Here is a 27,752-nt window from a genome sequence, read left to right as displayed (position 1 = left end):
AAGAAGAAAAAAAGACGTTGTACAAGAATTACGTTTATTGCTGGTGAACAAGATGGGTGGGAGGTCAGTGGGGATACTGATGTAAAATGATCATTCCAATGTCCTGATTATGGGAGAAAATGTTTCTTAAAATGTTGTTGCTATGCATGTATATGGATGGAATTAAATTCCAGATCTGTTGGAAATTTTTATTTTGATGTGGTGTCATAATTAAACTTAAATCCTCAGGATAAACCAATGCTATCTGCTCTTTCTTTCATCCACACAAGTGAGTACAGTTCAAAACCGACAGACGTACATGAAGACAGATTCACAGAAACACAGCTGTGCAGGCCAGACTCATCTGTTGGCTGATTAAAAGTCCAAAGATGGATGTCTAAAGCTGTGATACAACTCAATTATATGCAAGTAACAAATGAGTGAAGCCGGACGCCAGAGAGAGCGAGGAACTCAATGTGCCTTTCCCTGTGGCTATAACAAGGCAGGATATTAAGACTTAACCGAATGAGATAAAATGAGCAGTGGCGTGTGTGGCCTTTACATTGATAAGGAGTAATGTATTAATTTTGGTCTCTGAAATAACAACTTGAAAGATAAGATTTCCTGACTTCATCGCACTGAATAACCCTCCAGTTATAAAAAGTGTGTTCAAAAATTGACTTTTTGATGGACCTTACCAGACATGAACACAATATCTACAGATTGGTGCAGGGAAGAAAATTGCAAAATAAATTACAAAATAATAAAAAAGATAACTTGAATACTTTATTGAATATTTAAAACATATCCAATGATTAGCCTGTCCATGTTGGCCGTGGGTCACTGGCTCTGCTGCTTGGCTTGTCGTCGGGTGACCAGCCTCCTCAGGTGCTGGCTGATGGCAGATGGCTTCTCATAGATCATTCGCCGGTCTGCTCCTTTTATTTGAATGTGATTGGCTGATGGGTAGGACTCCTTCAGAAACTTCCTTTGAAGCTCTGCGACCATCTGGAGCAGAGAAACGATCTTTTTAAATATGTTTGACTCCACTATTGTCCTGTGCCTGGACAAGAGGTAACAATGCATCGTTGTGCAGCTGTACGGTGAACACTCACCTGGTTCAGGTGTTCTGGTATTTGTTGGTCAAAGGAGTCGCCGGTGATCACGCTCACTGATGTCCTGCTGGAGAGGGGCTTAAACTTTGTGATATCCCTGTAAAAACAACAACAAAATGAAATATTATTATGTTTTTCATTCCAATTTCCATCTTGACTTCCACCGTAAACATGCGAACCCATCGGGTGACAGGCGGTTACCGTACCTCACTTGAGATGCACTTTCATTCAGGAAGTAATGCTCGTCCACAGCAGCGCTCTGGTGGGCCGGGTTACTCAGGAGGTATTTCTATCAGACAGAGCGATGGAGAAAATAAATCAGTCACACAACACCGAGAAGGATTGCTTGTTGATTACATTTCTTAGCTTACATTACTTTCAGAGGCAACGGGAAACAAACAAAAAGAGACACGTGACACAAGAAAACAACTCCATAGATAATAATCTGAGCAATCCCAGTAAAGATCTGTTAGCTACATCTACTGGCAGACAAGTTAATGGAGCTAGTCCACAGTGGCAGCTCCATCCCGTATCACCACGCTGACTATTTCTACGGCCATTTTATGCACGTCCAAAAAAACTAAGCAGAGCTCCGCTTTGCACTTTGTATTTTTTTGATTTGTATTGTTCGCATGCAGGGCAATCCAAAATTGGGACAGACACATTTGTGTCTGTAAGTGTTGTGCGCAAGGTCTTTACAAAGCCTCACTTCATTTAGAACAGCCCTCATACTTTATTATAACTTACAGTATGATTATACACTGAATCCCAGAGTCAGCGTCTTCCAAAGCCAAAGCAAGTCGCAATACTCGGAGAAGATGTACAAAATCAAGGCTGTGTTCGGCTCAGACCAGAATACTAACACGACATTGAAAATCTCCGTCTTGGTTCTGGGATTCTCGGGCTCAGGGCAGAGAGAGTTGACCACGCGCTAACCAGGGATGAGCACAATGTGCATGCGATGGGACCAGATAGCTTTGGAGCCGCTAACATAGCAAATCTGCTCGGGTTCAATTAAGCGCCGGTTACAGAACATGCCCTTGAGAAATGGACTGCATGCTCTATTGAGTCAAACAAGCTTGTGACTGTGTGTGTGTGTGTGTGTGTGTGTGTGTGTATATCCGTCTGTGTGTGTGTGTGTGTATGTGTGTCTGTGTGTGTGTGCATGTTATAACCTTCACTAGCCCGTCTGCAAACCCTCTCTCTGTCCTTGGAGAATCGCAGCACAATGATGTCCTTATCTCTCTGGCAACGACTGAAATGGGTCCCTCATCACTGGCCGGCTGGCTGCAGACAACGCGCCATCTTAACCAACAGTGAACACATGTGATGCTGGACGGAGGTTGGACATGTCACCGAGTGTTGGTGGAGGGTCAGGGAAGTCTCCAAAAACAGAAACATTTTTTTTTTAAAGAAGAACTGGGACAGCGTGGTTTAAATGCTGCTACCGACCGGTCGCCCTCACCTCCCATGTGATGAAGGTGCTGGAGAGGCTGGTCTTGGCCCACCTCCGGCCGCAGGTGAAATCATCGTTGGACCCTCTGCAATTTGCTTACCAGCCTCATGTGGGAGTGGACGACGCCATCATCTACCTGCTGCAACGAGCTCAGTCGCACCTGGATGGAACCGGTGTCTCTGTGAGAGTCACTTTCTTTGACTTCTCCAGTGCATTTAACACCATCCAGCCACTGCTGCTGAGTGAGAAGCTGCGGTGGCGTGTGGACGCGTCCACCATCTCCTGGATCACTGACTACCTCACAGGCAGACCACAGTTTGTCAGAATGGGCTGTGTGCTGTCTGGAGCGGTGGTCAGTGATGTTGGAAACCCACAGGAACTGTTCTGTCTCCTTCCTCTTCACCCTGTACACCAGTGACTTCCAGTACAACACGGAGTCATGCCATCTGCAGAAGTACTCTGATGATTCTGCAGTGGTCGGGTGTATTAGGGATGGACGGGAGGAGGAGTACAGGGCAGTGGTGAGTGACTTTGTAAAGTGGGCGATGAGAACCACCTGCGGCTGAACGTGGCCAAGACCAGAGAGATGGTGGTGGACTTCAGGAGGAAGGCGACAGCTCCTACACCTCTGAGTGTCCTGGGAGTGGACGTGGACATGGTGGAGGAGTACAAGTACCTGGGCGTCTCCATCGACAGCCGACTGAACTGGAAGGCCAACATCAACGCTGTGTACAAGAAGGGGATGAGTCGACTCTTTTTCCTGAGAAAGCTTGATCCTTCAACGTGTGCAGCAAGATGCTGGAGTTATTCTACCAGTCGGTTGTGGCCAGTGTGCTGCACTTTGCCATTGTCTGCTGGGGAGCAGCATCGGGCCGGTGACACCAGCCGTCTTAACAAACTGGTTAGGAAGGCTGGCTCCATCATCGGCTGCCAGCTGGAGCACCTGGAACAGGTGGTGGAGAGGAGGACGTTGAAGAAACTGGTGTCCATATTGGACAACCCGGACCACCCTCTCCACCACCTCCTACAGGGACAGAGGAGTACTTTCTCCAGACGTCTCCTCACGCTCCGCTGCCACAAGGAGAGATACAGGAGAACATTCCTGCCGACGGCTATGAGGCTCTACAACAGTTCACCTCTTGCCAGATCACCCTAACCCTCTTATATTTTGTGTTTTGTTTTTTTTATTCTTGTGTGTTGCTGCTACTGACTCGACAAATTTCCCCTTGGGGATTAATAAAGTATATATCTATCTATCTATCTATCATTAGCCTCCAATGCAACGGCCTCTCTTTGTCCATGTCCCAAATGCCTGCCTGCTATATTAAGGGGTCACCCTACACACAGCATTCTCCATCACTCCTCCTTTGCATGAGATGTTTTCCAGAGCAGGTCACGTCATGTTAGCACTGTGTGCGTGTGTTCTGATAAAAACAGATTCACAGCAGATGCAACATTTAAAAAAGAAAAGAAGAGAACTTCATCTGCAACACACAGTCAAAAAGTGTGTCGCGGTTTCCTCGCCGCCTGCATGGCCTGTCAGAGGGAGGAGTCAGAAGCTAACGGGGCACACTGTGGCGCCACGTCAGCTCCGGGAACAACGGGTTCAATTCTCGTTTATGTCAAGAAGTGACGCCAGGCGCCATGTGCCAGAAGAAACACCGGCCCCACAAACGCCCCCGCAGTCATCATCCACTCGCATCTCTCTGCTGAGGAAAGGCAGGATTATTCTAGCATTAGCACCATCCTGTGGCCGCAGAGCCACAGGGTGGTGGGAAACGTATCCCTAGTTTCCCTTTATGTTCCTAAATGAGGTTTGTCACAACGCTATTAGAGCGGACCCAAAAGCACGACTCAGACAGGAGTAACAAAGAATACTGTCTTTGGTTGGAAACAGGCTGGGTCAAAACCGGGAGATCAGTCGAAGAAGCAAACAAGTCCAAACAGGGGCGGGGCAGAGAATCAGAGGTCAGGGCAGGCAGGCAGGGTCAGAACAGGCAGGTCAGGAATATACTCTAATAACGCTGGAGAACTTGGCACGAAAACACAAGACAATCTGGCAGAGGACAAGTGGAAGTGAGGGAGCTAAATAGTGAGGGACTAATGAGGGGATGGGCTGCAGGTGAGAAGGGCGTGAGGACCAGGTGAAGGTAATGAGGGACTAACGAGGTGATCAGAGGCAGGTGAGGGGAGTTGGACTGACGAGATGGTGTGACAGGATGAAAACAACTATTACAAAAAGGAAGGCGTGGAGCTAAACTGTTACAAGGTTAATGAAAGCACAGGACAGGAGTCGTCTTCAGCCGACAGAGATGGCAACATTGATCGGATATTTAAGCACTTTTCTGGCTTGATGACTCCTGATGTGTCATTTTAAGTGGAACACAACACTTCCAACAACAAAATATTTCTGCACCTTAAAATAAATAAATAAACATTATTGAACAATCTATGTCACACAGCCTTTAGGGCATACTCCATTGCAGTGTGTGTGTGTGTGTGTGTGTGTGTGTGTCTGTGTGAGCCTGACCTGACGCTGGATGACCTCCTCTGAAACGTTTTCCCCTCTCACAGACGGTTCCATCACCCCGAGGATGATCAGCATGCGGCTCAGACCCGAAGCTGCTGAGAACTGCCTGGCCTGGAGCGAAGGCAAAAGCTTACCATACCTGAAGACACACACACACACGCACACACACATACACACACACAGTCCGACATTTTAACTGTTGCACTGTTTGTTCAGCCACTTGTCGGCAAGAAGAAGCTAAAAACTCGGCGACTGAATAAGAGTTAAAATCGTTCTGAGAAAGAAAGAAGTGCAAAATCACATTTTGACTAACAATAAAATTGCCATGCAGTCTATGGCTATGAATTAATTTCTTACATGCTTCGAAATTATGACAAATTGATCATAAAATGATATAATAATAAAACAGAACTTACAAAGTTGCCAGCCATTGACTGACTAATATTTATATTATGTCTATGTTATTCAAAATAACAGAATAGTCCATAAACTTGGGAATGTTAATATGATCCTGAACATGACTTCATTCAATCTGTTCTGAAGAGCTCTCTGAGAGATAGAGAGGGCGAAAGGAACATATCCCAGGACTGGAAAACAATGTGTTGAAAGATGATAAAAGGGAGATTCAAACCACAGCATCAGTGAGTCTCTCTCGTAGCCTTCCAGTGACTCAAGATGTCATACAATTCCTCCAGTGTTTTTTGGGTTTCATTCAACCCCCAAAATCTCAAACTTTCCTCTTGGAAAACATTTGCCTGGGGAATGAGAAATACTCTTTTTTTCTTCTTGGCAGATGAGAGAAGAAGGGCTTTGGGATTTTGTAACTCAGGAGGCCCAATCGGTCTCGGCTCACTGGTGCTCTGAATTGGCTGGTCTCAGCCTGTGGAGCCCAATCAATAGTGCCGCCGCCGCCACCACCGCGCAGCGCAGCCTGAGGGCTGTAGATCAGCCCTCAACCCCCGACCCCCACCACCAGGGAACACTCGTCCCTCTCTTAGTCTTACTCCTGATTGGGCCAGACATATAGCACTGTGTACTATCAGTGTCTCTCTGCTCACTTTCAATACCTGATAAACAACTTTATAAAATATAAAATGTATTTGATTATTTCCCTAGTTTAACTTCTCCAGTCTATAAGACGTCCTCGAATGCCACCGTGAGGTCGTCATTTGGGGGTTTTGGTGAAATGTCTCAACAGTTATTGGATGGATCGCTAACTTTGGAGATTCATTTCCTTTCTTGCCAGTGTTTGATAGCGGGAGTGGATTCATAAACATCTTTGCAAATGATCATTTATCTAAACGGATGTCTTATAAGTTCAATGTACTCTTCAGTAGAGAACTAAAACTGGAGTTGCAACAGTATCTTTAGTCACACACAAGCTGGTGGACGACGGGCAGGCCGCAGCCTCAGCACCGCTTCACTGCCGTCGCACCGATCCTATCACAGCGCTGCCCTCCTCCGTTGTAGAATAACCCATTCCACCTGTTGTCGATATGACGTGCTGCCACCTAAAGAACTGCAGCGGCTCCGGCAAAGCATGTCGCCCTGATGGGGCCGATAAGCCAAGCAGCCACGGCTACAAATGTAGAGAGAACACTGGCCGTCTGCAGGCTCACTGATGGATCCAGGAGGAGGATGAGAAGAAACAAGCCGTCTGGTCCAAACTCTCAGCCTTCGGTGGGCAGAGAATAACTTTTAAAATCAGACCTCCGGAGAGTGACATTTTGACATTTCCATCTTCCTTGCAACAGTTTTCCCCCCTGAAGTAATTCTGGAACCACAATTTAGAGCCGACTGTGTGACCTGCCTCTTCAGGGACTTCTCAGTCTCTGCACATGTTCCACCTGTCACCCGGTTACTTCCCCTCGATTCCAAAAATAAAAAGCGAGGAAAGAAAATACCTCTTTCCCTATCAACCACCCCAACCCCCCTCCCAGTTTGGATCTGGTCAAATCATTCCGGCTCTGGCATTGAACATTATTTCAAGGATTCTCCAGCCACCTGTCCTATTCCCTCCTCTTTTTTCCATTTTTAATTCTGCCCCGGAGTGAGGATTATGCGAAGCAAGGCATGCGTGTCAAAGGGAAATTTAGTGGGTAAAGACAGCCAAGATTGGCGGGATGAATTAAAAAGATAAGGGAGGAGACGAAGTGGGGGAATCATGTAGAGCAAAACGCCTCACCAATGTTGGTCATTTCAGAGGGGCTCTTTTCCTCCTCCTCTCCCTCCCCACAGGAGCGAGGAGGCAATATCTAAATTAATAAAGTGATGAAATGAGTTTGTGCCGTGGACTTTCTGCTGTTTGACTTTCCCATCTGGATTAGTGCAGGCTGAATGGACGCTCTGTTACTTTTGTTACAACTGCGCAATTCACTGTCGAAATTTGGCCCTGCAGTGATAAACCCCCCCCACCCCCCCACCCTCCCCCCTCCCCTCCTCCCATTACCATCTCATTCCATATGCAGGGCCTCTGTTACCTGAGAGCCCGAGAGCACACAAAACACCAACTATTACACCAGCTCCTGCAACTATTACAATGAGCAGAGAACATTTAAACACCGACTATCACACCAGGCTCAACTCACTATTACAATGAGCGGAGAACATTTAAACACCAACTATCACACCAGGCTATTACGCCGAAAGAACACAGAGAAAAAAGCCTTCCAGAGGGCCATTACAAAAGAAAAGACACATGGACGTGCTGAAGCCTCCGACTCTCACGCAGCGTCTCAAAATGTTACGTGGAGCTCAGCACGAGGCCGTAATCCATGAGTCAGGTTCACACAGAAAGCAGCTGAATAACGTACAAAGCCTTGATTGGTGATGCACCATCATATCTTAAGGAGCTTGTAGTACCATATTGCCCCACTAGAGAGCTGCGCTCACTAAATGCGGGGCTACTTGTAGTTCCTAGAGTCTTAAAAAGTAAAATGGGAGCCAGAGCCTTTAGTTATCAAGCTCCTCTTTTATGGAACCAGCTTCCAATTTCAGTCCGGGAGGCAGACACAGTCACCTCATTTAAGAGTCGACTTAAGACTTCCCTCTTTGACAGAGCTTATAGTTAGGGCTGAATCAGGTTCACCTGGTCCAGCCCCTTGATATGCTGCTATAGGCTTATAGCTGCCGGGGGACGTTTTAGGATGCACTGAGCACCTATCTCCTCTTTTCTCTCTCCTTAGGGATGAATTTTCATCTCTCAATCACACGTTACTAACTCTGCTTTCTCCCCGGAGTCCTTTTGACTTCACGTCTCATGGGGTCATCGGACCCTATGAGACGGCATAGATCCTATCTGGCTGATGGATCGTCGAGGTCTGGGTCGTGGAATTCCTGCTACCGACTACGCCACTGTCCTGTTGAGACTCCGCCCACTGTTGAGACTCCGCCCACTCCTCCTCTCTACCGCCATCTGCCTGATGGATCGTGGAGGTCTCCATCGTGGAATATGCCTACTATGAACTATTCATACACTCTGTCATATTCATTGAATGTATTTTAACTCTAAATCTGTCCTTCTGTACACATTACATCTATTGCATCTGTCCATCCTGGAGAGGGATCCTCCTCTGTTGCTCTCCTGAAGGTTTCTTCCCTTTTTTTCCCCCTGAAGGGTTATTTGGGAGTTTTTCCTGATCCGATGTGAGGTTTTGGGGCAGGGATGTCTATGTGTACAGATTGTAAAGCACTCAGAGACAAATTTGTAATTTGTGAAATTGGGCTATACAAATAAACTGAATTGAATTGAATTGAATAGCTGAAAAGGTGAACCTTTAGATGTCCCTAAACACCGACTATCACACCAGGCTCAACTCACTATTACAATGAGCGGAGTACATGATTAACAATGGGTTTAAATATGCAAACTCAACATTATCTTATGTGCATTCATTTCCAGAACAGGAATCTGAAAACTGGAAGAAGCAAAGTCCAAAATTATTGTTTCATTCACCAGATGAGTCTGGCCTGCACAGCTGTGTTTCTGTCTTCATGTATGTCTGTGTCGGTTTTGAACTGTACTCACTTGTGTGGATGAAAGAAAGAGCAGACAGCATTAGTTTATCCTGAGGATTTTTCACACATTAACCAAAAGGTTTAATCAAAGGGAATTTGGGATATGTTTTAAATTATTATTAATAATAATAATAATAATAATGAATCAAAAAATACTGTCAACAGCCAAAAATAATATTTTTTTCAATTTCCAACATCTTTGAGGAATAAAATGTTCTTGAAATAAGTCAATGAATGATATATGAACGCAACTTCAGAATACACACACACACACACACATTTAGTTTGTGTGTGTGTGTATGCGTGTGTGTGTGTGTGTATATGTGTGTGTGTGTGTGTGTGTGTGTGTGCGACTTTAGTGGAGATTTCTGGCTCAAGATCCAAGCAAAACAAAATTAAAGAAAACGTCATTTTAAGAAATGTATTGTACAAATACATACATTCTGAAGACACTACAGTTGAACAGTGTTATAATATATTATCGATATTATCATGAAACGACAAAGTTGATCCATACATAAATATTATTATTTTGGATTCTAGGTTTTCTGAAATGTTATAAATTTCAATGTGGCATTATGAAATACTAATACCAAAATTATAGCATTAAAGCCCCAAATCTCAAAACTGTGCATTAATAGAACAGTTTTGACCAGTAGTGTCTTTATCCTTTCTGAAACAAGCTCAGCCAATCGATTCACACGACGATAACGACCTCCGTGGAAGTATTTCTAGTGTACAACAACCTGCATCTTTCCTATTTTACATGAAGGACGACAAAGGAACATGAAGTCTCAGACTTTATTACCTTCGCATTGAAAATGCGGAAGGTTATGTTTTGATCGCCGTGTATTTATTTATTTATTTATTTGTATGCGTGTTATTCGCATAACAAAAAAAGTTTTAAACCGAATCGCATGAAATTTGGTGGGATGATTGGTTATTATCCGGGGACCATTTGATTAGATTTTGGGATCAATCGGGTCAAAGATCAAGGTCATGGATAGGTCAACATCTTCTTTTTACCATAGCACGGTCAATTTTTATCCAATTGGCATGCAACTAATGCCAAAATGTTCATAATTCAATGCCCAATCTTGTGATATGCGAAGGTATGCGCTCTACCGAGTGTCCATTCTAGTTGTGTTATGTTTTTACGAGTTGACGTCCTCTTCACCGACACAATTGAATGTGACGCGATGCCTTCAGAGAGCCCAAGTGAAACGGAAACTTATGAGTTCTGTTCATGAAAGGTGGAAAAACATTATTCAAATTCTGATTGATATTTTTCAATTATGCTAATAACTATACACCCAACAGTATGCGGCTCGCTTTATACTAGATCAGAAAGGTATTTTTGCCAAAAATGTCATTATTCAACATTTATGCCTCTGAGAAACACCGTTTCCCAGAAGAAAACATATTTTGCTGGAACAGCGGATTAGGGTAAACGAGTGAGTTCGAGGATCTGGGTTCGCTCAGACAGGTGAAGAGATTACCACTGTCTAGCGACACCAGGCCAACGTCTTCTGTGACTTCTTCTTGTGGGATTGGCAACAATGATTAAAATGGGATTAATATTGATTCTGATCATTTACATGTGACATTATTTAAACATCAGTATAGCTACATTAGATACATTAGCAGATTAGTAGTGTTGCCATAATAGAAGGCAACATTGCTGTAGTAGTTTGTTCTGTTCCATGTGAAGTTTTCTGTGAAACTCACATCAAACTTCACATGTTGACCTATACCAACATTATGAATCACACGGAGTGATTGTATGCAATATCATATTCCGTATGAAGTACCAAACAGTTGTACAACAACATACTTTAGGACACATGGTCACATTTTGATTATTTAAATTTCAAAGTACTACTTTTATTTATTAACCATGAGTCCAAGTAGTCAACAGAGCTTGTTAAAGCCCCATAATGGAGTTTTTCGCTTTTAGCGCCCCCTTCAGTTTTGGAGGTATTTAACGTTTACTTCAGTGTCGTAAATACCCAGTTACGATAGATGCAGCCTCGCATACACTTGTATTGATGACCAGACGAAGTCAGAAACCAACAAATGATGTCAACCGATAAGGTAAGAATATTCAAAGATTTTACATAAATATGACTGCATAGTTTTATTCATTGTGATATCGGAGATGAATGCTAACATAACCAAAAGAATGACAACATTTAGTTTAGATGAAATACCGATCGCGTTTTCAGCCTATATATGTTGTTTTCTAAATGTGGAGTACGTGTGATCGAATACAATATTGTTGACAACACCAAAAAGCTACATATTCATAATGTACATTGGAACGTGTAATTCATTACAAGAGACTTCGCTTGCTTCGCCCTTATACTGTAGCTGCGAGCGTGGACTGGCACTATATGACATTGCGTAATCACTGCCAGAAAGCAGGTCGAAGTACATCCGCCCCGGATCGGGCGCCCCAGAATCCTACATAGCGGAGTTATTTCCCCACAGGCAATAGCGGAGTCGCAAATCGCCATATTAAAAGTCATTGTAGCGGCACAATTTTTTTCAAGCTGTTATTTTAAGGTACAATTGTTGCATAATGTTACTTTAATACATGTCACATGAAGGAGAAGCGTGTCAGACATCTGGAGGTGAGAGTAACCTGCTGATCATTCCTCCCTTCATGTAATCTGTACACATGACATCCATTGCTTCTGTCCATCCTGGAGAGGGATCCTCCTCTGTTGCTCTTCTGAAGGTTTCTTCCCTTTGAAAGTTTTTTTTCTATTTCTTTGGAGTTTTTCCTAATCCAATGTGAGGTCCTGGGACAGTGATGTCATATGTGTATAGATTGTAAAGCCCCCTGAGGTATATTTGAAATTTGTGATATTGGGCTATACAAAATAAACTGAATGTCGGAGAACTACGGTGGCCTGCCCTTCAGGTTTGTCCACTTCGGGCTACTGTAGAAAGATGGCTGCCTCCATGTAGATACACAACCATTCTTAGATTCAGTTTATTATACACAAACAAAATATGACTAGAATATTCCTTTTCTGCCAATAGATCTACCCAAATCAGTCTTCACGTTGGATTTTTTTTAAATACTATACTTTGGTCATTATAACATCCCAGTTTCCCCATGGAGATTATTAAACTTGCATCACAGAAATATGCTCAAGCTGAATAATTAATCACTGCCGCTCCTTGATACACTGAATGCATTCTGGTCACATTCTGTTTTATTAAATAAACTGTGCTGATTTAGCATAAAGACAGTCAAAAATTGTTTTCCAACTACAATAATTATTGTACGTTCTTTTTAAGGAGCATGTCTGCTTCAGATAATCAGACTTAACTGTTTCACTTCCATCGCTCTGCAAATCGGAGATGTGGCACTTCACAGGTTCTGGATCCACAGAGACTTTACAAGTCACTTCACGCAGGAGACTAATCGGACTGTACGCAGAGCTGTAACTTTGGGTCATGGAAACATTATTTGAAAATGTTTACAACCATTTTGATTGTGGAATAAGCAGGAAGCTGCTCAAATCCCAGACAAATATGTGAAATATGATGGCTCTCCAACAGTGTGATACCCAGAGTGAGCACAAGGTGTCGCTCTTGCTCCACAGCCTGAATCCTCCCGGAATCAAACCCACAGATTACACTGGTGGTGAGTAGATGGGGACCAGCCCAGGCAGCCTTGAGTCATTATTGGAGCGGAACACCAATAGTTATGCTTACTGTGCTTCTAATTACAATTAATTGGCATTCCCGACTTGACTCTGGATGAGGGGGGAGGATATTGGGGGGGGGGGGGGCTGACACACTGGGATACATTTACAGTACCACACTGAGCATAATGAATCACTCTGTTGGAGCCTTTCTGTACAGAAGCTGTGTATAGTATGTTTTTACTATAGAAATATATCACATATAAATATATATTTGTTTCCCTATTCAAAACATTTTTCCATTTCACACAAAATCAAATCTTATAATCCTATTTTCTAAACTAACTTTGTCTGCAAAAGAAGAGGAAGAACAACTCGTTTACAGGTTTTCTCCCTATTTTAACCCTTGAAGTCTCGGTATACATCTTCTTGCTTAATCTGACCTCCTGCTGTCCCAACTCGTCTCCACTCCATCGGCCCACGGCCGGGTGTGACTGCTGCCAATCTCAGCCCAAGACCCTGGAGGGGTTTTGAGCGGCGCTGCAGCGGGTTATTGAACGCAGTGAATGAGGCTAAAATTTAAAAAAAGGTCATTTTATTTTTTTTGTCAAGATGGGAAATAAAATGAACTTTTTGGCTCAGCCGTGATGCTCGCACACAGGTGAGCACACTCTCACTAGCACTTTTTCCACTTTAAATACACTGGTCACTTCAAACACTGCTTAAAGTATTAAAACCTGCCTGTGTGCAATTTATCTTATATTTATATTCTGAATTCTCGCACCGTGTTGATGGTTGTTAATGTTGTTGTCTATTGTTGCACCATTCGCCGTGACAAATTCAAAAATGTGAAAACATACTCTGCAATAAAAGGTTCGGATTCTGATTCTTTAGCCTGAAGGAAGAAACAAACCAAAGCAACCTGTCTAAGCATCACATTTTATAGTAATCGTAATAGTCATCAAAAACACTTTAATAAGGGCTGAGACGCGGCGGCTGTGACGATTAGGGATGGGTATCGTTTGGGTTTTTTCCGATACCGGTGCTAAACCGGTACTTTTAAAACGATACCGGTGCCTAAACGGTGCCTGAACCGATACTTTTTTTTTTTTAACGCACGAGGACATTAAAAACCTCTTCGGCCATATTCCCTGTAGAAGCCGTTATCATGGAGCACTGACAAACAACGGATATCAGACTGTTAACATACACAATATATGTTCTCCATTATATGATGTGATATGTATTGTCATGTGCAGACTTTATAGGGTTAATCCTGTCACTGTTTTGATGGGCAAAGAGAACAACCAATCAGAGGTACTGAAGATGACACGTGACAAATAAAGTTTTGCTTCTGACAGCGAGAGTTCCACTGAAACAAAGTGACGCCCCACGGTCTTTATTCCTCCGTCATTATATTCCCGGTAACACCGGGTATACAGCCGGGATCGCTGTACATCAACACATCTGCTATCAGACTGTCACGCTCGTAGCTCGTGCTAGCTACGAGCTAGCTTAAGCATGGTTATAATGGATAATTTATTATTTCTTGGCCTACTTTTATGAATGCAAGACTTGCAATCAACGATACGGAACTAATCTGAGTTAAGGCTGCTCGTCATAATCGGTCTCCACGTGTTCAGGGAGACCGGTGACGGTCTCCCTATCGCGCCCAGCCTGACGCTGGTGTGCTCGACACGGGCTCACGTAGTCACACACGGCCAGGGTTGCCAGGTCTGTGTGACAAAACCAGCCCAAAAACCAGCCCAATATCAGAACTCAAAATATGCCCGTGCCAAACCATATAGATAGATAGATAGATATATACTTTATTAATCCCCAAGGGGAAATTTGTCGTGACAGTAGCAGCAACACACAAGAGTAAAAACAAAACACAAAATGTAAGAAACAGGGATGAAAGATATAGAAGTATACAAGTAAAATACAAAACAAAATATATATGTAAATATACAACACACATGCATACACAACACTGACAAATCAAATACACAAAATATTAAATATAGACAGAGTGCAAAAAGCAAAGTGTGTGTATGAGTGCAGAGCTAATGAAATGCAATGTGTGTGTATGTGTGTAGTGCAAACAAATGAGATGTGTGAAGTGCAGATCAACACTATGATCTGGCAAGAGGTGATCTGTTGTAGAGCCTCATAGCCGTCGGCAGGAATGTTCTCCTGTATCTGTCCTTGTGGCAGCGGAGCGTGAGGAGACGTTTGGAGAAAGTACTCCTCTGTCCCTGTAGGAGGTGGTGGAGAGGGTGGTCCGGGTTGTCCAATATGGACACAAGTTTCTTCAACGTCCTCCTCTCCACCACCTGTTCCAGGTGCTCCAGCTGGCAGCCGATGATGGAGCCAGCCTTCCCAACCAGTTTGTTGAGACGGCTGGTGTCACCGGCTCCGATGCTGCTCCCCCAGCAGACAATGGCAAAGTGCAGTACACTGCTTTTAAAGTCCATGTCCAGTACCGCTGCTAACCATGTTGGTGTCCTAAGCATAACTCCTTCATGATGGGGGGGGGGCAGGGGGGGCGCAAGTGACTTTTTTTCGTCAGGCGCCGGCACCGAAGCTCTGACAGAATGACATGCTGCTGTAGAGACGACCAACAACAGACGTATTGGAAGCTCATTCTGCACATGCGTTAAATGTGTTACAAAACTTAACTAATTAATCCTATAATTTAATCATAACGCGTTATTTTTCACAGCACTAATATATATATATATATGGTTATTTGAAATAAGTTTTTTTGAGAAATCATAGGTTAGGGCACTTATAATCTAGATAGCTTCAGCCTCGACCCTTTCGGTCAGCCACTTTCTTCTTTTGTTGAATTCTGATTGTTGTATATTTTGCTGATCGAAATAAACTAAACTAAAATAAACTAAACTAAGGGGTTAAAAGGGCCCCATTTGTGAATCCCACAGAACCAAACCCACCCCGGGATGGGGTGTAGGAGTAATCACACGAGGTGATTCTCGCCAAACCGTCCCAACCCGTTGGGGAGGTCGGCGATTCATAATCATACTCGCCTATGAATCGCTCCTCCCGTGTAGGCGATTCTGAATCGCCTATCGCCCACCGCTCCTGTGAGATTCACAAATCCCTGCTGCTTTGCTGGAAATCACTTCTACTTACAGACTCTGGTTCGGGGCTCCGTGACGTCACTAGCACCAAAGTGCTTAGATGTTTCCATGGTGACGGACAAGGTCGCGGAGATCGAAGGCACTGCGCGGATGTGTCGGCGTGTACGTGCTGATCTGGAGTCAGTTTGGTAGGATTTGGGTATAAATAAATTATTTCATTTAAAATATGGATTTTTATTTAAAGATATTCATGTAATTTGCATGCAAAATAGGTCTACCCGAACCAGCGGACAAAAAATTCAACCCGCGGCAACACTTCAAAAGTAGCCCAATTCCGCGGGAAAACCGCAGACCTGGCAACATTGCACACGGCGCAGCCTCCGCTGTCAAAGTTAAATGATAGGCTATCGTAACCTGCTGACAGGGCGGAGTCACCAGAGAAGTTCACAACAATAGTTTTTTTCAATTTTAATCGGCTCAGGCACCGGAAAGAAGCACCGAAATGTGCGTTGCGTTTCAGTCCGGGTAATACCGGTTGTATTGGAACCGGTACCATATTGGCACCGGGTTTCGGGACCCAACCCTAGTGACGATACATGAAAACAGAGAGTTTGACAATCCATCAGCATTCATAAAAAATTGGAAGGAGGGTGGTGCCATTAGACGAAAGCGTTCCACCCCATGGGGTAAATTAGTTTGATACTCCACACACTCCAGTGTGGAAGTGAACCGCTCAGTTCTTTTAAACAAAAGACGAAATGGATCGTTAGTGACATTTCTTTAGTTATATTTATCAGAACTTTGGATTGCCTTTGTCGAAATCCAGCTGCAATGCCAGACTAGTGAATTCATCTAGAGATACACGGACATTCTAAAATAGCAAATCCAGCGCTGGTTCACCAGAGAGAGAGAGAGAGAGAGAGAGACATCAGGGTTAAAGATCAGAGACATCTTGGAGTGTGGCCGCCGCCGTGTTGGAATGCGGCCATCGCCATGTTGCTTATTTGCAACCGATGGACAGAAGTTACCATATTAGGAATACGGGGGAGTGACGTAATGACGCCGGATACAGCAGCGACCTGTCAATCACAGTAAGTCCGCTCTAAAAACATACCCTGCTTTATGGTCTGTTTGAATCTAAATGGACTACAATTTAATAAATCAACATCATGCTGTTTAGAAGAAGATTTAAAACTAGAGATTGAGACACATATTTGCTGAAATATTACCAGCGTTAATAAATCAAGTGATGAGTAGTCATTTTCTCATAGGCTTCTATACAATCACACTTGTTTTGCAACCATAAGAGTCGCCCCGTGCTGGTCAGTAGAGAGAATGCATGTTTAGGACACTTCTGCATTGGCTTTGCTGCCTGGTTAGTACTCACAACTGTTAACCCTCATTCAACAGCTTGGAATTATCAGCCAATAACATAAATGCTCTTGTGGCTTAAAAGGGTGAAGGTTGAGCTGTATATTACGGGCTAAAGCTTTGGAATGAGATATTGATCACGTATGGGCTTATTGGTGATGCCATGTGATGCAGGTTTTATCCCAAACGTTGGAAGATCTATGTTGCTGAGGAATCTTTCCGTCTGTATTCAAGTGGGGGAGATGCAATGCTTCCACGGCATGAGCTGCTGAAACAAAGCGTGACAGAGCGACTCAACCCAGTGGCTCTCATCCAGAATGTAATGTGTCCAGACGTACATTCGGGCTTCCTCCTAATCTCATGCTAGACCCACTGCTCCATTTTTCCATCAGGCAGAATTATCTTTGCCCACAAGGAAATGAGACGCATGCTGTGCCGACTGCAGGAGAAAATCCCAAATAGGGACGTTGACCACACACAATCAGCAAATCATGTCTGGTGGTGGATGATGATGATGATGATGACAATATGAATCATTTCTTTTATATGCATTAAATGTGCTGTAACTTTGTTCATTGTTTACATAACATCTATTGTACTTCTGTCCATCCTGAGGGACGATCCCTCTCCTCGGTCGCTCCCCAAAGGTTTCTCTACTTTTTGACCATTACATTTTTTTTTTTTTGTTCACTGTGCTGATGTCGTATGTGTACAGATTGTAACGCCCTCTGAGGCCAATTTGTAATTTGCTATACCTACCGTGCACACACACACGCACGCAGAAATACCTCTGGGGAGATGGTGGCAATTCATTGTGTAAGATACAACCAAGCTCATTTTGAGAGTGAGCCTCTGTTCATGAGCGGGTCTTTGATGTGTAAATCCTCCCAGATCCTGCTCAGGTGCAGCCTTGCTCCCTCCTGCAGCGCTTATCTTGTGTACCAAGTTCTGGAAGACCTCCGCCAGCCAAAAACCCAATAACCCCCCATCTAAAGAAGAGGAACACACTCTGACACGCCACCTAAACTAAAACAATTACAGACCCTGCGGTTGTGTCTTCGTCAACCAGTCGAGTGAGTGAGTGAGTGAGTGAGTGAGTGAGTGAGTGAATATTCTTGAGATATGGCCTTTCTACTTGGGAGCAAGTGAATGTTTATTTGAGGAAATTCCCCGGAGGCGTTTACTGAGATAATGCTAATAATCTCACGAGAATGGACCGGACGGACAGACACACAACCTGTAAACATAATCCGTCCGTCCCGGATGTGTCAAACATCTTAGAAAACTTGGACGCCATTGCCGCTGTGATGCCTGCTTTATTTCTTCACACTGCACGTCATTCCTGTTTCTATTCTCATCCCCCCATTGAAACCAAACACCGATGATAAAATGTTTTTTTTCATTTCCCCATTGCTTCTCCACAGAATAATTGGATTGTGGCTGCGCTGTGGTGTACTCAGTGAAATGAACGCCTATTAATCGGAGGGTAATTGGACACGTGCCCCTGATAAATGGTGGTGCTCCACTTGGAGTCACGTACAAATTCGGCAATTTTAAGGGATCCATTTCTTATCATGCTCATATGAGATTTGATATTCATATTGGTCGACGGATGCACCCAATCACAGAGTCATGCCCCAAATGAAGACTTGATATTAGTTGATATTTGTATCCTTCTGTGATATCTTTCTAGATGACAGAAGTTATGAGTTTCAACTCTTACAACCATTTTTCTTACATTGATAGAACCTATGAAGGAAAAGTTGATATTGTCCATAGCTTCAGCTTCAATATAGAAATATATTGTAATGTCACCCACCTGGTTAAGAACCTACCCAGTAAATAGGGAGGTAGGAATAGAGCGGCACAGGAACAATTCTCAAAGTCAATGTTTATTTTTTATGGGTTTTTGATTCGATGCCTGAAATAATCTCTGTGGTTAACACAAGCTTATGAAACTTTAAAGTTTTTCGTTCCAAAACAAAACCCTACCCATACATTTTGAGGATTTAAAGCCATCCCATTGTCTGTGTTCCTCGTGTCTGCATCAACTCTTTTGGGAGATAATAATTATGCTGGAAACTACATACAGGACTGTCTCAGAAAATTAGAATATTGTGATAAAGTTCTTTATTTTCTGTAATGCAATTAAAAAAACAAAAATGTCATGCATTCTGGATTCATTACAAATCAACTGAAATATTGCAAGCCTTTTATTCTATTAATATTGCTGATTATGGCTTACAGCTTAAGAAAACTCTAAAATCCTATCTCATAAAATTTTAATATTTCCTCAGACCAAGTAAAAAAAAGATTTATAACAGCTGAGTGTTTGTCAAGGCTCAGGAAACCCTTGCAGGTGTTTCGAGTTAATTAGACAATTCAAGTGATTTGTTTAATACCCTACTAGTATACTTTTTCATGATATTCTAATATTTAGAGATAGGATATTTGAGTTTTCTTAAGCTGTAAGCCATAATCAGCAATATTAAAAGAATAAAAGGCTTGCAATATTTCAGTTGATTTGTAATGAATCCAGAATGCATGACATTTTTGTTCTTTTAATTGCATGACAGAAAATAAAGAACTTCATCACAATATTCTAATTTTCTGAGACAGTCCTGTATAAGGCCTGAGATAAAAGAACTTCTTCACTCAAGCCTCATCTTACTTTAAATACTCACAACTACAGTGTTGTACAAAACCAATGGTATACTTCTGAGGAGCTATAAAAACTGTAAATGCATAGTGTATTTCTGTTAAAAGGGTGAATTTACTTTTTTAACAGTTGTAGTGGTGGATTGAGTGAAATGGATCTTGTGTAACTCTAAAACATAATTTTATGGACAATTGGAAGACATTTTATATACCAGAGGATCAATATGTTGTATTTAATTGGGAGGAATTTATTATTAATTTGCTGTCTGACTGTCTTTGCACTTCTAACTATCCCAAACTGTTAATCAAATAGTCTTTAAAAAATGGATACTGCTATCCAGTAAAAAAAAAATCTCATGGGCTTTGAGCAAAAAGATTTTTTTCATTATTAATAATATGATATTTATTTCTACAGTGTAGATGCACCCCAGAGATGTGCTCATTATGTAGCCATCACTGCTCGGCTGTCAGCTATAAGCTTAGCGTGCGCCGATAAATTACATAACTGATTAATTACAGTCTCTACGGAGGTGAAACACCTTTTAAGGATTACACATAACACTCATAAAACAATCTGAGATGCGTAATGGACAAGTCTACCAGCATCTCCACTCGCACTCTCTTTTAATCATGAATAATGCCCTCTGTATGATTATGAATGCATAATGAGATGTATGTTGTGACAATGACTACCACTTGACATGTATATCTCGCACGAATTATGACACTTTCTGTCACTTAGTCCCGACCGCCGCCACCGCCCTCATCTGTTTCACGCTAAAAGGAGCGCCATCAGCTAATGGCCTTCTATTAATCATGCTAATGAGCCCCGCCCAACAAAAATAATCAACTATTCTCCAACCCCGCAGAAGCCAATAAGAGAGAGAATTTGGAGGCTCGCTTCTGCCACCGCCCTCCTCATCCTTTTTCTTGGTACGCCTCCCTTCAATTTCCATGGGCCTCCTCTCTGCTCCCTTTCAACTCTCTTTTCTCAATCTTCTTTTCAACATCCCTCCTGCTTCCTCAACAACTCTCCTCTCCCTGTTTTCTTCTCTCCCCCCCATGTTACCCTGAAACCAGTTATGAACTCACCAGTACTCCGTCCATTGGGCGTCCGCGAAAATGTCCTCTGGGATGGGATCGATGAGCACTAGGTCCGACACTTGCCTGAGGACAAAGAGAGGACACACACACTGGGATAAAGTAAGACTCATTTACTTCCCTTGTCCACTTTACACCCGCTCCCCGGCCTCCACACCCCACACCACCATCACTCCACACCACAGCCGTAATGAGTGCGAGATGGATGGCGTCCTGCTGTCCGTCCTCCTCGTAGATTCTTCTATCCTCCTCACAGATAGATAGATGACCTCGCAAACACCAGATCCAGGAGCAATATTTCCTTCCGGAGGTGTCATCCACCCACCTTCATTTTCACCCTCAGCGGCAGCAACATCGGGCCAGATTAAATACTAAATCTTCGGTGCCCGTCGCAGGCTACTTGTCACGTTAATCACTCCGTTGCCTCTGAGAAGGCAGTCACAGGGAGGACGGGATGGACACTGAAATGAGTTTGCGAGGAGTGCAGAACTTCCAAGCTCTCATCTCACACGTCGGCCTAGGGAGTAATGGATTTACATAATACATGGGATTGTGATCGGTTGTAGTTATTAAAACAGAATTGGGTATGGATTTTAACCCAGTTTAAAGTGAAAAGTAATCAAATATAATGTAACATTACTTTAATGAGGATGTTAAAATAAGTACATCACTTATTACATGTAAACAATATAACTAGTAATCTGTATATTACATTGCAAAATAAACCATTCCAATATACGAAGTATACTATGAAGTAACTTTAAGTTATAACCTATTCTAAAATTATTTGTTTGACAAAAAGACTAAGTCTTGTACTGTTGTGCCGTGTTATATTATCAACAAAGCCCATGAAAAGATCCCCAACAAATACACTATGTATGTACACTACCGTTCAAAAGTTTGGGATCACCCAGACAATTTCGTGTTTTCCATGAAAACTCACTTTTATTTATCAAATGAGTTGCAAAATGTATAGAAAATATAGTCAAGACATTGACAAGGCTAGAAATAATGATTTGTATTTGAAGTATTAATTTTTTTCTTCAAACTTTGCTTTCGTCGAAGAATGCTCCTTTTGCAGCAATTACAGCATTGCAGACCTTTGGCATTCTAGCTGTTAATTTGTTGAGGTAATCTGTTGAAATTTCACCCCACGCTTCCTGAAGCACCTGCCACAAGTTGGATTGGCTTGATGGGCACTTCTTGCAGACCATACGGTCAAGCTGCTCCCACAACAGCTCAATGGGGTTGAGATCTGGTGGCTGTGCTGGCCACTCCATTACAGACAGCATATCAGCTGCCTGCTTCTTCCCTAAATAGTTCTTGCACAATGTGGAGGTGTGCTTTGGGTCATTGTCCTGTTGGAGGAGGAAATTGGCTCCAATCAAGCGCTGCCCACAGGGTATGGCATGGCGTTGCAAAATGGAGTGATAGCCTTCCTTTTTTTAAATCCCTTTTACCTGGTACAAATCTCCCACTTTACCAGCACCAAAGCAGCCCCAGACCATCACATTACCTCCACCATGCTTGACAGATGGTGTCAGGCACTCTTCCAGCATCTTTTCACCTGTTCTGCGTCTCACAAATGTTCTTCTGTGTGATCCAAACACCTCAAACTTGGATTCATTTGTCCATAACACCTTTTTCCAATCTTTCTCTGTCCAATGCCTGTGTTCTTTTGCCCATACCAATCTTTTCTTTTTATTGGCCAGTCTCAGATATGGCTTTTTCTTTGCCACTCTGCCTAGAAGGCCAGCATCCCGGAGTCGCCTCTTCACTGTCGACGTTGACACTGGCGTTTTGCGGGTACCATTTAAAGAAGCTGCCAGTTGAGGACCTGTGAGGCGTCTATTTCTCAAACTAGAGACTCTAATGTACTTGTCTTCTTGCTGAGTTGTGCACCGGGGCCTCCCACTTCTCTTTCTGCTCTGGTTAGAGCCCGTTTGTGCTGTTCTCTGAAGGGAGTAGTACACACCGCTGTAGGAAATTTTTAATTTCTTTGCAATTTCTCGCATGGAATAGCCTTCATTTCTAAGAACAAGAATAGACTGGCGAATTTCACATGAAAGTTCTTTTTTTCTGGCCATTTTGAGAGTTATCGAACCCACAAATGTGATGCTCCAGATAATCAACTAGCTCAAAGGAAGGCCAGTTTTATAGCTTCTCTCATCAGCAAAACAGTTTTCAGCTGTGCTAACATAATTGCACAAGGGTTTTCTAATCAGATATTAGTCTTCTAAGGCGATTAGCAAACACAATGTACCATTAGAACACTGGAGTGATAGTTGATGGAAATGGGCCTCTATACACCTATGGAGATATTTCATTAGAAACCAGACGTTTCCACCTAGAATAGTCATTTACCACATTAACAATGTATAGAGTGTATTTCTGATTGATTTAATGTTATCTTCATTGAAAAAAACAATGCTTTTCTTTGAAAAATGAGGACATTTCTAAGTGATCCCAAACTTTTGAACGGTAGTGTATGTGTGAGAAGAATCACTATCAGCAACTCATGTCTGGTGGTGGATGATGACGATATGAATAATTTTTTCATATACATTAAATGTGCTGTAACTCTGTTCATTGTCTACACGACAACTTTTGTACTTCTGTCCATCCCGAGAAACGATCCCTCTCCTCTGTCACTTTACTTTTTGTCCATTAACATTTTCTATAAGGACCCTCAGGTTAAACCTAGATGTTATCATGATGTCATCATCCCATCTACTTACACGTCATGGATGTGGCTGTAGAACCTGCCGTTGAGCGTGCCGAGCTCCGAGCCCACCAGGATGAAGGGCGTGGCTATGGCAGCGGCCTGCAGGAGTCGGTGCAGATCATCCACCATCCTGGAAGACAACATAACACTGTCTTATAGGTCTCACAACTGAACCAGGATATCTGAATTCAGCTGGGTGGGACTCGGGCTACTCGTTAACCTCGTCACCTCTAATCTGCTCGTTCACAGGTCCACGAAGAGTTATTCTCAAAAAAGTGAAAAGGTGTTGCGCAATACACCAAACTGATGTAAACCAAAAGATGACAGCATTAAGGAGCGGAGTGCTGGGAAAAAAACATCACCAGCAAACTTCCATCATCAGCATCACAGGAGACGCACGCGGCGGCACCTCCTCTCACAGCCATCTTCCGCCCGGCCTTTGTTGTGTTTAATAAATCAAACACAAGGAGCTTTCACAAGACTCCCCGAGTTAAGGTTAGTCGCCAAATCTCCTTGAGATATTGAATTCTGGGGAATTGATTGCAGCTTTCCGGGCCAGGTGCCAAGGTAAACTAGACCCTTTTCAGGCAGATTTAGGGCTCGATGTCGGAGGCGAGCCGATTGGAGCCCAACCCCCCCCGACGGTGTGAGAAACGGGAACGGGAGTGCTGACCGGCCCGTGGATGAGAAGTCCCAAACAGCCACTTGATCAAGTGACTATTGACTCCCAAGAGGGGGAGCTACTGCACAGAGGGAAATGTGTTTTACAGCACTGTATATAAAGCAGTGGTGGGTTTTTTACATTTTTTTTATCTTGACAGTGCAATTGTAACATTCACCGGGATACACAATCGGATCAATTGTAATGCTGAACTTTAATATTATTATGGGACTAGAAAGCCCTGGGCTTGTGGTGCTCAAAGCACCGAAGACAATCCTGACCCGGTTGCTCAAAATGCTCCGCAGACCTTATTATGAGCGGCACTACAGGTAGGAGGAAACATGTGTAGTTTTAATGTTGGGGTGAGCTGTCCCTTCGACATTCATGGAGCAAAAAGAGTCTCCGGCTATGCCCGGTCTCTGTGGGACAGAGCATATTAATGAAGAATTTCGGTGATTAATTGATTTTTTTTGGGGTAATCACCGAAGTTATTCGAATTCATCCTCTGGGACTTGTTATGCCAATCTATTTGATAGAAGTTAGTAATATCTACTAAGCACTGAAAAACAATTAATGGATCCAGCTTCTCAGATCAAAGGATTTTCAGATTTTCCCATTTCTTTATCTTTGTGAATGTAAGATCTTTCCGATTTTGAAAGACTATTTACCTTTCTTTCAGACTCAAGAAACACAAATACATCTTTGGAGGACTCTGGGTAACAGGATTTTTATTTTGAACACATACAGACTAAAACATCTGTGTAGCCTGAAAAATGCTCCAAAGTAGATGCTGGCTTTTCTAGTCAGCAATTACCAGACCCAGATTCAACTGCAACACACGCCTGTGTATTTGGCCCACATCTCATCCAAAATGTCAACAAATGAATTATACAAACTCAGCAATGGCAGATGACTGAGACAGATGGCTCTGCAAGTGTTAAACAGCCCACTCACTCATTCAGAATCAACAGCTGTGCCCAGTGTGTGTACAATGTAGACTTTGTGTACGCCCCCACACTCAAGATGACAACTGCCTCCTGGAGGAGTCTACTTACCGGCCAGTCGTCGACATCCCCCAAACCTTCTCAGTTCCCGTGGTTTCATTGGGCAGCAGCCGCTTGCTGAAGCCCAGTCCCATCCTGTCAAAGGTGCAGACCTAAGCAGCGAGACAACACATGGGATTTATAAATAACACTACGCTCCACATACTACAATATGCTCTCGGTAAGGACACACCACCATTACCTGCGGATGTAGTTTAAAAATGCATGATGGCCGAGTAAATAAGATGGTGTAAACCGGGCACTGGTACTGCTTTTGAGATTTTGTTGTTTAGATGTATATCGGTCACATCTCAGACAAACAACACGGGGCAGGCTGTCAGTGCCGACTTCCTGCTGTAACGAGTCCTTGTTGAGCGGAGAGGACATGGCAGGGCCAGCATCTCTTGAACTCTCCCTACGTGACCTCGACAACCAAGAACAATGCTGCATTCGTCGCAACTGATTCACATGGTGGATCCTTGGTGTGTGAGCTACATTCATCCGAGATATATTGTTCACTTTTGATGATCCCACTTCTTTAAACCAGACGTTTGGTTAAAACAAGGCTGAAGTGCCTTGAACTTGCATTCCATCTACTGGCCATCAGGGGCGACTCTTCTGGTTGCAAAAGGTAGTCTGACTGTATAGAAAAACTATGAGAAAATAACTCTACTTCTCTCTTGATTTTATTTACTTAATTGAGTTTATGAAAAAGTTGTTGCCTAAAAAGTGTCATACTCAGCATTCAATTGCACTTAGCTCCACCCTCTCGTGTCACGTCTGGTTGCCAAAAAACTAAATAGAAAGGGCCAAAATGCAGAATATGAAGTTTCAAAATTGCAGTCCATGAACCAATGAGTGACGTCATCACATATACTTCTGGTTTTAACATAGCACTAACAGCGATCTTATTTTGGCCACTCATTTCAAAACACAGCCATAAAATAGAATCCACAGTAATTGTGTAATTTCCTCACCTTTGTTAGTGTGGCCACACTTTCCTGGACATGCAACCAAACGTCTGAGGACATTCCAGTCGGTGCGTCGAGTATGACTTAAGGAAAAAACAAACTGGGTGAGGTGAGCAACATGACTCCAACAACTATGTGCCAGACAATGTAGATCAGTAATCCTCAATTTAAGGATTTGGTCCAGCGACTACTTCCTATTTCTCAATGAAAATAACTTGATTTACTATGGGATTTCTTTTTCTACTTATTATGTAAATATGATATAAAGTTGCAAAAGAATGCATCAAAATAGAGTAGTAGATGTCTCTAAAAAGAAAGGTCCATGGGAGGATCGGGGATGTTTATTCATTTTATCTGATGAATATTAGGGCAAAGAGAGTATCCCTGATGTAGATGGCAGATCATAGAATATCATCAGAAGATGTATTTACCTACTGGTTGTCCTTGTCCTTTACACAAAAGATGCATCTTTTGACCCAATCCGACATCAACAATCTGGCCATCTGGATGCAAATGGCAGAAGAATTGAGTGAAAGATTAGTCCGGTGACAGATGAAACACACATGTAACACAAGTAGTAAATGTATTCTTGGCCTTAGCCATAGTTATAACGAACCTTTAGGCAAGAGCATCTGTCCTTCCCTCTGCAGCGATGCATAGTTGAGGAACGGGGGGATGAAGATGATCAAGAGGAAACACTTTCCAATGGTCATGAGCACGGAGGCACAAGACACTCTGCTGCCTTCAGCCGGCCTGGAACGTCTCTTATCGGGATCCTAGTTATGGACAGAAGATGTTAATTCACAAATTAACCCGACTCCAGCATCCTAAAGTTGGAAAAATCTTCTACCAACATACATAGATATATATATATATATTGCAAACTCTACATTTATGTCATTTGAGCATTTCAGATGTTACAATGCCCTGCAACAACATTGCATTGTTTCTCTTGTATTGTTGTTGGTGCACGCCGAATAAAAAAAATCACATTGCTAATGATTTATTAGACAATAAATTACGAACAGGCCAGACGTGAGCAAGCTGTAAATATGCTAACTTATTAAAGTTCCCGTGGTAGAGCAGCCAGATAATAGTTAGTAGTGTAAGAACATAAATAGACACACAGCACTCTGACTGGAGGAGGACCTGAGAACAGGCTTACTCGTGTCTTAGCTCGTCATCGCTAACAGTCTGCTGTCACTAGCACACAACACGAGCTCTGAGTAGCAGCTGTCATTCACATTCAGTACCTTTCTATCGACATTGGCGGCTTCGTTGTTGGACGCTGGAGCTTCGGTTCTTCTCCGCATTTTGAAATGTAGAGTTGTAACCGCTCGCAAAGCCACCACACGAACTGAA

At 43.0% G+C, this 27,752-nt stretch overlaps 1 protein-coding gene across 1 annotated transcript; it reads right to left on the bottom strand.

Annotated features, from left to right (window-relative positions):
- Positions 1-13: 13 nt before the first annotated feature.
- Positions 14-27,752, bottom strand: si:dkey-122a22.2 (uncharacterized). The gene is made up of 11 exons (XM_056444753.1): positions 27,644-27,752; positions 27,007-27,166; positions 26,822-26,893; positions 26,397-26,473; positions 25,432-25,532; positions 23,729-23,845; positions 20,982-21,056; positions 5,081-5,219; positions 1,301-1,383; positions 1,095-1,191; positions 14-987 (listed from the first exon to the last, which is right to left on the bottom strand). Exons 1-11 carry the CDS (start codon positions 27,701-27,703, stop codon positions 820-822), a joined length of 1,149 nt encoding a protein of 382 aa, XP_056300728.1. The 5' UTR covers positions 27,704-27,752; the 3' UTR covers positions 14-819.

The sequence above is a fragment of the Pseudoliparis swirei genome, chromosome 22, assembly GCF_029220125.1.
Source record: "Pseudoliparis swirei isolate HS2019 ecotype Mariana Trench chromosome 22, NWPU_hadal_v1, whole genome shotgun sequence".
Classification (NCBI taxonomy): Eukaryota; Metazoa; Chordata; class Actinopteri; order Perciformes; family Liparidae; genus Pseudoliparis; species Pseudoliparis swirei.
This window is presented reverse-complemented; position numbering and strand designations above follow the sequence as displayed.